The sequence below is a fragment of the Equus caballus genome, chromosome 8 (assembly GCF_041296265.1).
Source record: "Equus caballus isolate H_3958 breed thoroughbred chromosome 8, TB-T2T, whole genome shotgun sequence".
Taxonomy (NCBI): domain Eukaryota; kingdom Metazoa; phylum Chordata; class Mammalia; order Perissodactyla; family Equidae; genus Equus; species Equus caballus.
The window spans coordinates 2,608,559-2,624,951 of NC_091691.1; the positions used below are offsets into that span (position 1 = coordinate 2,608,559).

General features: G+C 56.6%; 2 protein-coding genes across 21 annotated transcripts in view; one reads left to right on the forward strand and one right to left on the reverse strand.

The window, feature by feature from the left end:
- GUCD1 (guanylyl cyclase domain containing 1) lies at positions 1 to 13,465 on the reverse strand. Of its 17 annotated transcripts, none has more exons than XM_070276039.1 (7): positions 12,486 to 12,880; positions 9,889 to 11,545; positions 7,696 to 7,780; positions 6,690 to 6,855; positions 5,403 to 5,494; positions 3,277 to 3,518; positions 1 to 2,552 (listed from the first exon to the last, which is right to left on the reverse strand). In XM_070276039.1, exons 3-7 carry the CDS (start codon positions 7,704 to 7,706, stop codon positions 2,461 to 2,463), a joined length of 603 nt encoding a protein of 200 aa, XP_070132140.1. In that variant the 5' UTR covers positions 7,707 to 7,780; positions 9,889 to 11,545; positions 12,486 to 12,880; the 3' UTR covers positions 1 to 2,460. The 17 variants fall into 17 exon arrangements, with proteins under 17 accessions (XP_070132140.1, XP_070132139.1, XP_070132137.1 ...); XM_070276038.1 differs by having other exon boundaries at positions 11,429 to 11,545; positions 12,486 to 12,709; XM_070276036.1 differs by having other exon boundaries at positions 1 to 2,555; positions 11,429 to 11,545; positions 12,486 to 12,646.
- Positions 12,967 to 16,393, forward strand: part of SNRPD3 (small nuclear ribonucleoprotein D3 polypeptide) — a 20,390-nt gene continuing 16,963 nt past the window's right edge. Inside the window, exons 1-3 of one of the 4 annotated variants that reach the window (XM_070276043.1) lie at positions 13,007 to 13,121; positions 13,957 to 14,038; positions 14,886 to 15,029. In XM_070276043.1, coding sequence (XP_070132144.1) covers positions 14,904 to 15,029 — 126 coding nt within the window. In that variant the 5' untranslated portion in view covers positions 13,007 to 13,121; positions 13,957 to 14,038; positions 14,886 to 14,903. Of the gene's footprint in view, positions 13,122 to 13,345; positions 13,612 to 13,956; positions 14,039 to 14,885; positions 15,030 to 16,393 lie in introns of those variants that run through there. The other 3 variants (XM_005612362.4, XM_023646705.2, XM_001489060.7) reach the window with 3 other exon arrangements.

Sequence of the window (16,393 nt, forward strand, 5' to 3'; positions counted from 1 at the left end):
TCATTTTGCAGTGAGAATGTTTATTGAGAATGGCTCATTACAAACAAAATATATTTATGTATAAAATCTCTGCAGTGCAAAAGATCCCTTTTGTCCCCATGTGGCTAGAGTGAACAAAGCCAGCTGTCCAGTGTGGTTTCGGGGGCTGCACTGGTCCCCCAGCATGTGGACAGGGGGTCGCGGGTGCCACATGCTGTGGGCAGAAGTTCCTGACATCCGGGCTCCTTCTCCGGCCCCATTTTCATGACTTGTGCAAGGACACAACATAGTGTGGTTTGTGTTCTGCCTCCATGACCATCCCCAGGCAGATGGCACCATCTCGCTGGCAGGCAGCTTTCTTGTTCAGCTTCCAGACAGGTGACATCTAATTGTGGCTTGTCCTGAGAAGCCACCGTCTGAGCCCAGGGACTGAGCGTTTCTACATGTTACATGGTGGACCGAGGTGCTGTGACCACTCTTGGTGGAGGCTGTTCTCCATGACACCCCCATCAGCATGTGCACTGTGCCTCGCTCACATTCAGCCAGCCTGAAAGCTACACTTCCTCTCATTGTTTTCCTTGATACATCTGTTCTCACCAGGATTTTGTCCAGACCCCTTCTGACGATGCCCAGACCCCACAGCTGCCATGTGTGGTACTCCTGAGCATAGAACCAGAGCTCCCTGGGGTCTTGGGCTACCTAGCATTAAGGCAACAGAGATGAGACCAGTCTAAAGGCAACACTAGTCTCTGAAACTGGGGGGCTGCCCAGCTCACAGCGCCTCCCTCTTGGCCAAAGGCTGTGCCTGGCGTTGAGGAGCAATATGACTGGTGGTCTGACAGCCCTTGTAAGCAGAGCCCTCCTCTGCTCCTCAGAGCAGCCACGGTGGGGAGGGCTGAGCCGGCAGGTCGGGACAGAGGCTGAGCGTGGTTTGCAGCCTGGGTGAGGGGCAGCTGCCACCACTGCATCATGCCTTGGGCACTGGAAGACCAAGACACAGGAGTGCAGGGGCGGTGTGGCTGTTGGGGCATCCTGCCCTTTGCCAGAGGCAGCCCATGAGGGGTGGGAATCCCAGCCCCTTTGGGAATGGTCCATTTCCCTCATTTTTTAGGTGCAGACCTGGGTTCAAGAGTTCTCCCCAGACCGGGTGGATTCTGTCTGGAAGGTGAGGGGCCCAGGCACTCATCCCAGCGGCCGTGAGTTTCCTTTCTCTTTGTAAGAGAACTTGGGCTGGCTTACCTACCCTGTAAAGAGAGGTGTCTGTGGTTCCAAAGTACCTGCAATGTCACTATTATTGTCTTACGTGAGGGTGATTCTCACTTCCCAAAAGTGAAAACTTAAATCTAAAAAAAAAAAAAAATCAAACACCCCTGCCCCCGCCCCCCAAAAAAAAGAAAGAAGAAAAGAAACAGCTCTAGTCCATGTTACGTGCCATGCTATGTGATCCTGGGCGGGCAGCTCCCTCCTCTGTCAAGATGGAAGAGACCCATCATTCTGTGCAAAAGGTCCGGGCGTGAACACCAGGGTGGGTGGGGGGCCACAGGCCGCCTGTGCCATTGCTTCAGGAGCACAGGCCCCAGTGCCCCAGCATGCTCAGCCCCATGAGACCTGGGGCTCCTACACTCGGAGATCGGGCCCCACTGTCGGGACTTAGGCTAGAGTTAGGAGGCCTTGTGGGTGAGGGGATCTTTGGGGCCCAGGAAGCTGTTCCCGGCCCTTGGGATCAGACATTCTTGGAGCACACTCAGCACTGCCAGACAGCAGGAGCCAGGGCCCCACCTATTCCCCTGAGGACCCTCCACCCTACACAGCTGGAGTACCTGGAGGGCCGTGGCGGACCTCAGAGTCCTTTCTGCCTGAGGTCCAGCCCTCCCTAGGGCCTGGAGGCCTCACAACCAGCCACAGGAACGCGGGTCCAGTGCGAGGCAAGAGGGGGTGGTGGCACCAAAGGGCAGAGGGGGTCTGCAGCACTTCCAGGGGAGATGGTGAGGGCAGTTCCCAGCGAGGCCTGGAGCAGTCCACAGCCCCAGGGCTGGGGTCAGATACAAACACGCTGATGCTGTCCTGACAAGTGGCGTCTCTCTCCAGGGCTCAGTCCAGGTCTGTCGGGAGACAGGCTCAGACTTCTCCCCCAACCCTGGCTCTTAGGCAACAAGGGCACCTGCGGGGCGGGACGTCCCCTGGGCACAGTTGGAGTCAGGCTCAGGGTCCTGGGGGAGGCTCTGCTCAGACACTCCGGGGATGCTTCCAGCAACCAGCAGGTGCCCAGGGTAAGTGGCCTGACGACACACGCAGCACTGGCGGACAGAGCAGGTGCGCCGCAGCCTCCTAGGGTCCCCTGGGGCTTTGTCCCATAGGCCAAGGCTGCAGTTCCGCATCTGGGCCCCAGTGGTGGGAGCCTGGGCCAGGGACACCTGAGTGGGCCCAGCAGGGTCGGGGCAGGGTGGGGTCTGAGGGCCTGGGGACACCAGGCTCCTGCTGTCAGCTGTCCAAGTAGACAAAGAGGATGTCCTCGTCTGTGCCGTAGCTGGTTCTGGCCTCCTCGAAGTTACTGATGCTGGTGCTGCACATTCCTGCTGGGGGCAGGAGGGGCAGAGCAAGGTTGGCAGGTGGGGGGAGCACCCCCCTTGCTGGCACCCAGGGGAGCTGAGGGAGGTCTGACCATGTCCTGCCTTCCTGGCCACCTCTTGCCACTCGAGTCTTTCACCCTCAGGAAGCCCTCCTTGACTATTTCGGCCTTCGTGAGCTCCTTCTCTGACCCCTCCCCAGGTTAGCAGATGGAAAGTGAGGCCCAGAGAAGGGAAGAAACATCTTGAGGCCACGTGGGTAAGTCTGTGTGAGTCAGGGCTGTCTTTCCCCATCCCCAGGGCAGTGGGGAGCCCCGGATGGGTCTGGAGCAGGGGCTGGGGCTGGGCAGACTTTCCTTTCTGATGAGCATACTGGCTGTCCTGGGAGGGCCAGAGTCGTGGAGGAGGGAGGCAACTGCAGCCTGGGCAGCATGAGGCGGAGGCTGAGGTGGAGGTGGGGCCCTGGGTAGTGGCAATGTGGGAGGGAGATGGCCTGGCCTGGTGATGACTGGAGTATGGAGGAGGCCAGCATGGCCCCAGGTCTGTGGCTGGTTTGCTGCATGGCCAGAGGGGTGACACGGATGACAGGAGCCCAGGAAGAGCAGGGGCTCTGGGGAGAAGGCCATGAGGGAGGTCTTGGCCACACCAGATTGATTTGGAAGGAGTCATGGGGGCGGGCATAACAGACCTGAAAGCAGCTCCACCCGCTGTCCCCACCCTTGACACTCACGGTCTGCGTAGGCTGGGTTGTTGTAGAAGATGCAGCTGGTGGCCCGGTTGTAGCCACGCAGCACGATGAAGTGGCCCTGGTAGTCAGGGGTGCGGCAGAAGCAGTGGTGGCCACTGGGGGCAAAGCAGCAGTACTTGACGGGGCTGGAGCAGAGGTCACAGTGCAGCACCCCTGAGTTCACCAGCACAATGGCCACGTGGCCCTGGGCCAGGTGCTCCTGGATGTCCTGCACACTCACGGCGCTGTGGGTGGAAAGAGGGTCAGCTGGTGCTGCTGGGCCCCATTCCCCATCTCTCAAGTGGAACCCTGCTTGGACCCCTGTTCTGCTCTATGTCACAAAGCTTAGGGACATGGCTCTTCTTCCCTCTGCCCTGAGCTCCTTGCAGGCAGGGACATTCTGCTTTGTCACTGTGACCCAGGCCAAGCACAGGACCGGGGGGGCGGCTCTGAGTGTGCCCGAGGGCAAGCTGGCCCCGTCAGGCCCTTCCCAGGATGGCAGGAGGTTAGCTCCAGACAGGCACCTGTCAAAGGCCACTGGAGCACCCCAAGGGACCCCACCTCCCAGCTTGGTTAGTGAATTTTTTCAGCAGAGCGCCCCTCCTTGGTCCTTTACCCTAATCATGTGTGGTTTACGTTGGAAACTGTCAGTTTAACTTAATTTCCAAAATCTGAGCCAAGCAGGGCTTCACCAGTTTAAAAACAAAATGCTTCTCTGAAAGGGCTATTTTTCTTTTTTCCTAAGGCTCCTTGTGGCAGAGGGGGTTGCCTGAGAAAGGCTGGTTGGCAGTGCTTCCAGGGGGACACTCAGTTCCCCAGAGCCAGCTGCTCCTGAGGCAGACTCTTAGGCCCTGCCCCATTCGATGCCCCACAGAAGGCAGCACATCCAAATAAGAACCCAGAAAAAGAAAAGGCCTGGGAGTGGGGGCATCCTTCAGGCTGGGGCTCCACCATTTTTGCTGGGGGGGATGCTCACCCACTTAGGCCCTCCTTCCTTAGCAATCTCCTCAGGAATGGCGGCGTTAGCACTACGTGGCCTGGCTCAACCCCAGCCCAGGCCCTTGTCATGTGGCAGTCTGGTTTGCGGCCTGTGCTGGGAAAACATGCCATTTTTCCATTTGGCCTTTGAAATGAAATAGCTGGCTGAGTTCCCAATGGTATGTACAAGAGTGAGATTTCAGCCACAGGAAAAAAGCAGGGGCTGAGCTGGAAGGAAAAGCAGCGGGCTTCACGGAATAACTGGGTGTGGAAGTGCCGGGTTCAGATCACAGCACAGCCAAGTTGTTGGTGGTGACTGCAGGCAGCTCGCACTGTTCTTCCCATCCTCATTTTCCTCACCTTAGGAATGGGGACAGCACCTATCAAGTGCCACTGCATAAACACACGCTGCCTTTCCTTCCAACATGTACTCAAGCGGCCGAGGAACGTGTGGAGGCTCTTCCTCCGTTTTCCAAGTTGCCTACTGTGCGGCTACACTACGTTAATAACGAAACAGCAATCTGTAAAGGACACGGAGACCTGAGGAGAGTGGTCCAGGGGAGCCTGGCCGTGGTCTGAGCCAGCAACCTTGAGCAGGGTGTCCACAGTGAGCCCCGAGAAGAAAGTCGCTCGCGTCTGGGCAAGTTACTCCCAGGGTTTGCCTGAATCCTGCCCCCACATCTAGATGAGAGGGGAGAGACCCACATAGGGTCACAGCAGCCCGTGGGGAGATCTGGGAGCCAGGCCTTCCTACACAGCCCACACAGGAGCTGTCCTGTCACCCTCTATCACCCTGCTGGCACGTTCCTCAGGCCGTCGCCCCTTCATTAGGGTTCCTGTGTTCCGCTCACCAATCTGTGAGCAGCCTGAGGGCTGGCTAGAGTCTGTTTTGCTCACCTGTCCCTCCAGCCCTGCTCAAGCTCTACCCCAGGCCAGAGTTTTGTGTATCGTAGGTCAATAGCCCTACTTGTCCCCATTTTATGGATGGAAAAACTAAGGCTCGAAGGGGGAGAGGGGAACAAGTCAGTGCCACAGCCACCCGGGTAGGAAACCCAATTCTACCTGACCTCCGGGTCCCTAGCCTTTCCTGTGTGCCATCCTGCAAGTCTGCGGGTGAGCAGGTGAGCAAGGAAGGGTGGGGGGAGGCTCACCATTTCTCCACCAGCACCTTGCAGGCCTTGGCTTGTGCAAACAGCTGGTTTACCCGGGTCTCCTCTGTGTCAAAGTGCTTTCTGTAGAAGGACTGAAAAGAGAAGGAAGGGCAGTTGGAGGGGCCACCCATCCTCACCCGATCTGGACGAAGTAAACAGCACGTTATGGAGTTAGAGATGGTGGGAGAGCAGAGGAGCCTGGCCTGCCTGGGGAGCTGACACATATAGCATGCCTGAGCAGAAAGCTGTCTGTGGCGAGCTGGCAGGGTGGCTGACTGGAGTGCAACGGACCACCCAGGGGCACAAGGAGGACGCTCAGGAGATGGGGGGGCCGCCTGGCTCGGGTGGGCACCCTGAGGAAGCTTAGTCACCCCGGGCTTGTGCACACCCGAGGGCGCGAGCAGGAGTCTGCAGTCAACGAGCAAAGTGAGGGCTGAGCCCATCTGACACTTCGCCCCCATCCGGCTCTGCCAAGCGAGGTCTGTGGAACATACTTTGTCTGGTGCAGGGGCCTTAAGAGGGCCAGGGCCCCCGTGGGGGAGGCAGGTGACCCTGTTCTTGGGCCCTTTTCTCTGCCCCGAAGCCATGGTGACCAAGCCAAACCCATGAGCCTTCTTCCCATGGCCTAGAAGGTTTGCAGGAGAGTTAGGTTGACCAGCACTGGCCACCATGTGACAACCCTCTTGCCAAAAAGGCCATGGCGACCCTGCTCTGTCAAGTTTCAGAGCCCAGGCCAAGATCTGCCTCCGAGGCTGACAAGACCAGCCCTAGCTGTGCGGGGAGAGAAAACGCACTGGTGTATCAGCAAGGCGATGCTGGCATTCTTTTTCAAAAGAAAAGAAAAAAAAAAGGAAAGACAGCATTTTGGTTTTTCTTCCAGAATACCAATTACCCAGCTTGGAGCCAGCTGTCCCCCTGAGAAGGAAGAAAATGGGCAAATGATGGCCAGACGAGGTCAAAGTGATATGCTCTGAAGCTGTGCTGAGGGACAGCAGGGAAAGATGCAGGAAGGTGGCCTGAGACGCTCCTCCGCACGTCCTCAACTGCGGTCAGAGGCAGGAAAAGAGGTCTCTGGGCTGGGGGTGCCGGGAGGGACCCAGCTTGCAGCTCAGATCCTCTGGGGAGGCTGGACCTCAAGGTCACCTGGTCCGACCGGCTCCCAGATCCTGCCCATAGCAGTTCTGATGCTGCTCCCTGGTCTCCGCACACCTGTGTGTCTACTTGGGTCTCGACCGCACCCTCTTCCAATGAGTGGACCTGGTGAAGGCTCGGCGGCCAGCCACTCACCTGGTTTTTGTAGCCTTTGTCAACGCCCAGGGTCTGGGTACAGAAGCGGTGCCTCACGCCAAAGTGGCGCATCAGGTAGGCCAGGTCGATGGTCCAAATGCTCCTGGTCAGCCGCAGCTCCTGCAGGGCACTCTCGAACTCACTGTCGTCCAGCTGGCCCAGGTACCTGTGGGCAGACAGGCTGCTAAGGTTGGCTCGCCCTAGAGAGGCAGCTGGTCCGGGTCACCCTCCACCCGTGGGCCCGTCAGCCACTGTCAGAGCTCCTGCTCCCTGGAAGTCTCTGTCCTTTGTCATGAAACCCTATGTCCTGCTGGGGCACAACCTGAGGCTGCCTGGGGTGCATGCTGACCTCGGAGTCAAGGGCCGAGATTTTGCTTCTCAAGTCTCTTGCAGGCTGTGTGACTTTGGGCAAGTTGCCGACCCTCTCTGGCCTCACTAGCTTTGTTTCTAGGATGAGGTGCTTGGACTACATCAGTGGTTTTCTAAGTTTTAGGCACAGAACCCTTTTGTTAAACCTTTTCTTGCCTGGAATTCCAGGATGTAAAACGGGTAAGGGAGAAGCTGCCCTGGGGTTCCAGGCGGCAGCCTGAAAACTCTCCTACAAGGAGATGCCTATGGTCCCTCCAGGCTCTGATGGTCAAGACTCCTGGGATGTTCATGCAGCCTCAGCTTAGCAGTTAGCTCCCCAGTGACCCAGTCTCCCAGGAGCCCGAGGCCAGAAGGGTGAGGGCCCCCTGTCCCATCATGGACTCAGTCTGTGGGCCAGGCCTGGGCACCCGGGACTTCCCCAGCTATCCCCTCAGGTAATCCCAGAGTGGAGACTGGAAGGCCTGGTCCACTTCTTGCTTATGCACATGGGACCGAGCCTGGATGGAAGCTGAACCTCCCACAAGCCCCAACTAACGACAGCCACGCTGATGATGAATCCCACCCAGGTCTCTCCCTGCGTCTTCCCCAAGCCAGAGTAGGTGGTGTGGATGGGGAGGGCCTAGGCCTACCCACTCACCGCAGCACCATCCTGGAGCAGGCCAGGCCGCAGTCCCAGTGGTACAGCTGCTGGATGATGGGCACCGGCAGCTGCACAAAATCCCCTGCATGGAAACATGAGGAGGTCACAGGTCCTTGGCATAGTGCCCGCCACTGCCACCCCCATTGCAGCCACCATCTTTGGCTCCTGCCCAGATCCTGCAGGGGCTGTTCAGGGGCCAGCCCATAGCTTTTCGGGTTCCCCAATCCTTTCTCCTTATAACAGCAGTGATCTCCCGAAAACACCAGTCAGAATAGCTCAGCCTGACTCAAAATCCTCTAATAGGTTGGTTCCCATATCTCTTAGGACAATGCCTTCATGGCTGCTGCCCCAGCGCCCTCTGCTTCCTTGCCTCCCCTCATCCTCGCCAGGTTGCCCTCCAGGCAGAACCTTCACCTGCTGTGATCCTTTATGCCTCTGGGCCTTTGCACGCCTGCTCCCTCTGCCTCAACTCTCCTGGCACCCCAGGTGCCTGAGCTAACTCCTGTCTTCGGAGGCCACTTCATGTCGCTGCCCAACCCGCTCAGCCCCCGGCTATGTGCACACTCAGAGCCCCCTTTTTGGTAGGAGCTCCAAGGAGGTGGGATAGGGCCAGCACATGGGGGGCGCTCAGCAGATATTCATGTCTGAATTCATGGCCCCTGGAGGTTTGCCTGACGCCAAAGTCCCCAGGATCAACAATACGTGAAGACCACGGTGAGGAGGAGGGGACTGTCATGTAATCTGTGGATGTGGAACACTATCCTGGGCAGCCTCTCAGTCTGCCCTTGCCAAGCAGTGAGGCGGAGCAGAAAAAGCTGGACCTAGGCCTTCTAGCCCTGGCTCTGCCACTGGCTGGCTGTGCGCTCAGCAGCTGACTTCTTCTTGCTAGACTGAGTCTCGCCGTCTCTAAAATGAGGGACTTTGGTCTGATTCAGCCATTCGATCAACAAATATTTCCCAAGAGCCTGGCACGTGAGCTGGAGGTACAGTGGTGAGTGACATAGACGTGCCTGTCCCGGTGGACAGCAAAAACAAGCAAGTGTAAGAGCAAAATAGGGGGCTAGGCTAGGGAAAAGGGTGGGGTGGCCTTAGAGAGGTGAGTCACGGAGCACAAGGCAGAGGGGAACAGCATGTGCTGAGGCCCTGAGGTGGGGGCGAGCTGGCAAGCGGCCTACAAGACCCTCCTACTCTAGGATCCCATGAATGTGGGCAAAGTTCAGAGTTTAAAGAACTGGGAGGGACTTCTCTTTGGCTGTCACCACTCATTGCTCATTCATGACACCCATTCAGCACATAAAAACCCAGCCCACACCCACGTTGTTTCTTCATCTCAGGGGTCTCCAGGGCCTCTCTTGAACCCACGACCAGCTTGTACAGAGCTGCCCCAGGAGCCCGCCTGCCAGGCCAGCCCCGGCTCCCACCACATGCACCAACCAGAAGGGCACTCATGAGCCCTGAGTCCAGCCTGGCCTTTCGACCCAGTGGCCGTGTGTGGGCAGTCTTTTGCCTGGAGTGGGTTCCAAGCTCCTACTCTGCTGCCTAAACCCTCCCCAGCCTTCGAGGCCTGGCTCAGATGCCAGCACTTCTGGGGCCTTCCCTGACGCAGGCTGGCCACGCCCCTTCTTTCATCTGCCTTCCACCAGACTTAGCAAAAGTAACAAAATAAAATAAAATCAAGCTACTCTCCCCCCTAGACTATAAGCTTCTGGAGGGCAGAGAATCTGCTAATCTTGTCCACACTGTGGCTCACAGACGGGGACTCTGGTCTGTGCCCTGCTGGGCTGCTATATGTTCCCAGGAGGCAGGGGCTGTGACTGCTCCTTCGCTGCATTCGCTGCATTGTACTGACCTCCCTCCCTCCACTCCTCACCTCTAAGAGTATGCAGCGGGGCCCGTGGAAGGCAGGATGGCATGCCAAGTGCAGGCCACCCACTGGCTGAGTCACCTGAGGAGGTACCCGCCCTCTGTGCCTGCTTCCTCCTCTGTGAAATGGACCATCACAGACGCCAGGCTGCAGGGTGCTATGAGACTGAGGGCAGGGATGTATGTGAAGCCCGTCGCAGGTGCTGACATGAACCCCGCCCTCCAACCAGCTGGGGCCTGGCCAGGCTGAGGCTTTGTTAACTCTTCCAGGCCTCAGGAGCCTCTAAAAGGAACCTGGGTCGTCATTCAAGGCCTTCGAATACTCACCTCCTCCTATACGCCTCTTCCCACTGCCACAGACTCAGTCCTGAGGGCTCACTGCTGCCTGACTTCTGCCTGTCCTCTGCCCCAAATTCCACCCCCAGGCCCTTTCCTGTTTTTGTACACAGCAGCCAGAGGAATCCTATCCAGTTTCCCATTGCTCTTAGGATAAAGTTCTCGAACCCCACACCATGGCCTGCAGGGCCCAGCCCCACTTGGGCCCCACCAGCCTCATCATGGCCCTTACCCCTCACTCACTGTGTTCCAGTTACCCTGGGAACACATCAACCTTCATTCCACCCCAGGGCCTTTGCATGTGCAGCTCTGTCTGGAACTCTCTTTCCCTTGCAATTCTCAAGGCTGCCCCTTTTTGCCATTCAGGACCTAGCTCAAAGTCTCCTCCTCTGAGAGGCTTTTTCTGACTATGCCTTCAGGGGAAGGGGGCCGTCCTTCACAGCATCCTGTTTGATTCCTTCACAGCACTTAGCAAAAGTAACAAAATAAAATAAAATCAAGCTACTCTCCCCCCTAGACTATAAGCTTCTGGAGGGCAGAGAATCTGCTAATCTTGTTCACTGTTATTGCCAGTGCCTAGTGTCTGATGCTTAGTAGTAACTCAATAAACATTTGAATAAGAAGTGAACTTATTAAGCACCCACTGTCTGCTAGTCTCTGGGGACACTGAAAGTGACTAAAATCCAAGCTTTGCCCTCCAGGGATTCATATTCTAAAATAATCCCCCCCAATGGGGTGAGTGGAGGGAGAGCTCTAGGCAGGGTGCTGTCCCCTCATGCTGGGGTGCCCCCCTTTTCAGGAAGCCTTCACTGTGGCCACACACTGCCCTTTTCGTTTTTCTCTACACCGCTTTTACTCTCGCATATCCCTTAGTCACACTGTTATCTGCCATCTTCTTAATGTCCAAATGCTCTGGTCTCTCTTCCTTCCTGACCCCTCAGTATGGAGTATTGTGGTGGTGTCTGCCTTCCCCACTGGACAGACTGAGAATTCCTCAGGGGCAGGCAAGGACAGGCTTGCATCTGCCTCTCCCAGCCCATGGCCTGGAGCAGGCACTCAGACACACTTGGTGAATGGAAGGTCTTATCCCTTGAGATGCTCGGGCCCACCTGTCACGGCAATGCCTCCCCCCGACCCCACCAGGCTTCCAGACTACGGGCCTCTGTTCACAGCTCCCTCTTACTGTGTGGCCTGGGCTGTGGCACCAGCTGGCTGGGCCATCTCTGGCCAGGCTTTGACTGTCTGTGCCTTCCCCTATGTCCAGCTGTAAATGTGGCATGGGACAGCTGCTCGGTAGGGTCCTCAGGAACTCCACTGTCCCTCCTCTTATTGCCCTGATCCCTAAAACTCCGTGTTCCTGAGGCCAGGCAGGGCTAAACATCCCCATGTGGCCATGCCCAGTCTCAGCAAGGGCAGGCCAGCTCATAGGGACTCAGAGATACTCCTGTGGGGAGTGATAAGGGTAGGCGAGGCCTTCCATGCCGAAAGCTGCTGACAGATGTTGCTGCTTGGAGCCAAAGGACTGTCTCACCTGAGAGCTAGGGTCTGCCTGGAAGGCCCTGGCCTGGCTTCAGTTGGCAGCTGTCGCCAAGGAAGGAAGGCGCTCACTGGCCCTGAATACTTAACCCCTCAGCCTCCGTCTGCTCATCTGCAAAAGTGCAAATAACGATGGGAACCTACTTGACCGGGTTGTTACAAGGATTAATGAGGCACTGCATGTAAACAACTTAACACGCCTGCCCATAGAAGGCTCCCTAGGAACAGGAGCCATTATTCCACAGGGGCTCAGGAAAGGCAAGCGCCTGGTCTAAGATCCCAGAGTTGGAGGAGTAGGGATGCCAATCCCAGGACAGCATCAGACCCCACTCCTTGCTGCAATCACAAAAGACACCACTCCTTAGGTGTGACACCATGGTCCCACTGATGGCTTAGGGTGGGGTCGCACACGTTGGCGCCTCATTTTAGAGTTTACTAGCTTTAAAGTTTACTTTCTCTTTCTCATCAACTCTAAGCCTTAAGCAGAGCAGGAATCACTACTTTTCCCCTCCCCCACTTAGAAAAGCAGACTGTGGCCCACGCACTGAATGTCAGTCGTGGTTTCCGCCCCAAAGGAACTCAGATCACCTTGGGGCAGAAGGAACCAGAGGGTGAAGACTGTAGCAAGACGAAACGCTAAGCAGAGGAGGACAGGGGAAGGGGCCCTCCGATTGCTCTGTGCTCTCGGCCAGTTCCCTGTCCTTCTAGGCCTCAGTTCTCCCACAGTTCCCCGAGGGGACAGGATCTACCAAGGCGGCTCCAGCAGGACTTGTCACTTCTGGGGAAGGTGGCGCCCCTGGCTCACAATCAGGACCCTCCCACCAAGACCGCCAGGGTCCCAACCCTGGGAGTATCAGGAAACACCAACTGAGCGGGGCTGGGGAGGGGGGCCCAAGGCGGGAGCAGACACCTGGCCAGGTTTCACTCAAAGCTCCACAGCACGGCCCGAGGCGGCGGTCGGCCCAAGGTCGCGCAGCCGGACCCTGCTCTGAGCTAGGGCGGGGTCTCCTCGTTCCCAGGGGTGAGGGCTGGGCCCTTGGGGAGGCACTGACCCGGCTCGAGCGGCGCCCCCGCTGCCTCCGCCTCCGTCCTCATGACCCGGGCGGCGCGGGGCGCCCATGGCCCCAGCCCGGTGCCGGCTGCAGCTTCGGCTTCGGCTGGGACGCGAGCGGGGCCAGTGTGCGTCTTGTTCCTCCGCCGCCACCGCCACCGCGGCGGGGAGAACGGGAGGCGGCGGCTTGGCCGCCCCCAGCCCCGCCCCGGCCCTTCCAGGCCTGGCGTCCGGGCCCCGCCCCTTCGCTAAGCCCCGCCCCTTCCCTGGGCCTCGGGGTATGGGGGCCCCTCCCCTTCCATTTCCCCGACTCTATTCCTAGAGGCCCCCGGCCTCCAGCTCTAAGCCCGCCCCGCCAGTCGCCGTCTCGGCTGCTGGTGGCCCCGCCCCTTTCCTAGTCCTCGCGCCGACGCGGAGGCCCTTCTCCACCTCCGTTCCCCGGAAGCGCCGCCCCCAGCCCTGGCGTTCCGCGGCCATTGGCTCCCCAGAGGCTCTTTCCTTAGCAAGCTCCGCCCCTGCCCCGCCCCAACCTCGGATCTAAGGCCTGGTCCTGCCCCAAACGCCGCGGGCCGCCAGGAGACGGCGACTCTGGTCCCGCCCCCGCTCTACTCCATACCTCAGTTTCCCTATTCGTACGGTGAGATACCTCGCCTCACTCAGGACGCCCCGTACCTGGCGGGGCCGCCTTCCAAATGTTAAATTGTGAGGGGAGGTCCTGGCCCTCGGTCCACCGCCTGCCGCCCCCAGTTCGAGGGCGCGCGCTCCAGATCCCCGCCTTGCAGTGCAGCCTGTCCCTCGTGTGGGGTACTAGGAAGCGCGAGCCCTCCTCTCCCCTTGCCGCCCCAGGGGTCGGTGTTTCCGCCGGTACCTAGACCGCGTCTTCAGCCCTCTTTTCCGGGGCCGGAACTATCGTACCAGAGCCCACGTTTCCCAGCCGGCTGGGTGAGGACGCAGGGGAGGCGAGACCGCGCTCACCGCTAGGAAAAGGAAGGGGCGGGCCCTGCACGGGGCATTTTGGGAACGCGTGGTATTCTGGGAGCCCGGCGCCCCGCCATTCGCTTGTCCCGCGTCTTGGCGTTGTCGCCTGAGTCTCCGCCGCCCCAGAAAGGAAGAGGAGGCCGGAGCCGGTGAGGAGAGGCCGGGGGCGGGCGAGGGTAGGTCGAGGCACCGTGAGGGGTCGGGGGCTGGAGAAGGACGCGCTGCCGACGAGCTCTGCGGCGCTCGGGGAGAGAGAAGAGCGGGAAGCCCGGGCCACGCAGTAATCTGCGTCGCCTCGCTACCGTCTGGAAGTGAGTTCATTAGCTTTTCCGCAAAGTACCTGCTCTTCACTTTCTGTACGTCTGCAGGCCAGTGTTTTTCGAAGCGTCCAGGCAGTAGTCTTGAAGTCATTTCTGGCTGATTGCCTCCTTCAAGTCCTAGCTGGGTAATCCTTTTCAAAGTTCTTTGCATCTCTGCCTCCATCCCCCTTTCAGGCACTGGTCCTCTCGTGCTTTCAACACTGTCACAGAAGTTTTATGAAGTTTCCCTGCTTCTAAACCGTGCTCAATCCATTTTGTAAGTGCTGCTGCCTTTTCTTTGGAGCATTCCTTACCTATAGTTCTGCAGTGGTCCCTCTGCCTTCAGTATAAAATCCAGACTCCTAAGGCTCCTCCCCAAGGGAGCCTCTCTTTCCCAACCTCGTGTTCCCTTTTCTCTCTTGACCACAAATGTTGTGTTTTAACCTTTTGTCGTTGCTCATCTTGGAATAAAAAGTCCACTACTTGTTTTTTCTAATAAGGTCAATTCAGGTACTTGTCCTGATTACGTTTTCCCTGCTTATAGCACATTGTCACTTCGTGAATGCTTTGATATTTTCTCTTTAGCCTTGATGGTGAAGTGGAGGGTCAAAGAGCACTTAATGGGTTGAATTAAATTCACAACCTCTTCTCCAAGATTTGCCTAGATCCTTTGGCCTATATGTGTGCTGCCCGATTCAGTATCATGTGGCTAGTGTGACTGAGGGACTGAATTTTTTATTTTATTTCATTTTAATTGAGTTTAAATAGCTACATGTGGACAGTGGCTACTGTATTGCACAGTTCAGATCTGTATCATGGGTTCTCAAAGTGGTGTTTACCGCAACTGTGGGTTGACAGATACGTTGTATGGCACATGTATTCCATGTGGTAGCAGGGAGGGAGATGGGAAGCACTTTCTTTTCATTCCCAGCCCCCACGTCTTGCATGTGTCTGCCAGATAGGTTCTTCAAGCGAGGAGTTAAGTTCCTTTCTTCTGTAGAAAATGCAGCTTTGGCATTTTTACTGAGTTTTATGGAGCGTCAGGCCTTGAAGGAGGCATGGTGTGTACCACATGCCTTCTCAGGCTCTGAAAGATGAACTAACTGTTGTCTCTCTCACTGTAGAACTCTCTTCCTGCCAAGATGTCTATTGGTGTGCCAATCAAAGTCCTACACGAGGCCGAGGGCCACATTGTGACATGTGAGACAAACACCGGTGAGGTGTATCGTGGGAAGCTCATTGAAGCGGAGGACAACATGAACTGCCAGGTATCCTGCTTTGCACGTGAGGCTGGGGGGAAGGTTGGGCCTCCGTCTTGGACAGAAAGTTGGTGATTGGAGGCCTTTTTGAAGTTGTTCCCCTTCAGCAGTTACTTGGTGAGAGTGCCTGATGTGTGCCAGGCGCTGTTATAGGTGATGGGGATGTGGGCATAAATAAGAGCCATTTGGAATATTTAACTTTGTTTTCTCCGTCCCATAATCATTTTCTCCCATATTTTGGAGACCTGTTGGAGAAAATGGCTCTTCTCCTTCCATCAGGTTCAGGGCTGTTATCCTTTTGCCCCCACGTGTTTTATTGCACAATGCTTGGCATTTAGCAGAATCTTACACTCACATACTATGTTTACTTGCCATTTTTCTTGGAGGAGGTGTCTCATTTGATTATAGCATCTATCTTGTGAGGTAAGCAGATTTGGTGATAGTTTTGTCACCTGCAAAGTAGGGAGAATGTGATTAATAGACTCATCTACTGAATGTCACTCTGCTAATAAATGTCGGAGCAGCTTCCTGATATGATGCCCTTTCCATGGTACTGTTTTGTTTGCCTTTTGCTAATAATCACGTGAATTTGTGTAGCATTGCTTCACAAAGTGTATCAGCACGCTTTCTCTTTTGTTCTTTAAACCATCACACGTGGGTTTGAATCCTAATTGTCTCGTCTTAACCATGTTAATCACCTCAGTTACCTTATCTGTAAAATGGGAGTGGTCTTATTTTGAGTCCTCCGAGATGTGAATGCCAAGGCAGAATTAGTTGTGCAAGAGATTTGTTGGAGGAACTGACAGTGAAGGAGAAGGAGCAGGAGTAGGCAGGAGAGCTTTCAGGCTAGGATGCTGGTCTGACACTCGTGAAAGGAGAAGGGAAAGGAAGGAGGATTGAGTAGGAAGAGCCTTACAGTGCAGTGTCTAAGAAAGCCTTGACCAGGGAAAGATTGCTCAGAAGAAGAGTCTAGCATGGGGCAGGAAGGGCCTGGCTCTGGTTCCCCTGCTGTGGTCAGTCATTGGCTGGCACCCTCGGGTGCAAGTGGCTTCAGGGTGAATGCTGTGGTGGATCCCGAAGGTGACAACTGGAAGCTGTTAGCTCCCTGCATTCCTCGTAGCCTATTGTCCCTGAAGGGAGATCTTAACAGTGTACTCCCAAGACTGCCACAGGGGTGAACCCACACCCCAGGACTGTTCTAACGATCAGATGAGTTATGTGTGTGCAGTAGCTAGCTCAGCACCTTGCACGTTATAAATGTCAATGTATGGTACCTGTTAGTATTTTCCAGGTGAGAAAACTGAAGGTCAGAGAGTTACCCAAGGTCACACTGTAGATCAGCTGTCCTAACTATCCATTATTCTCAGGGCTCA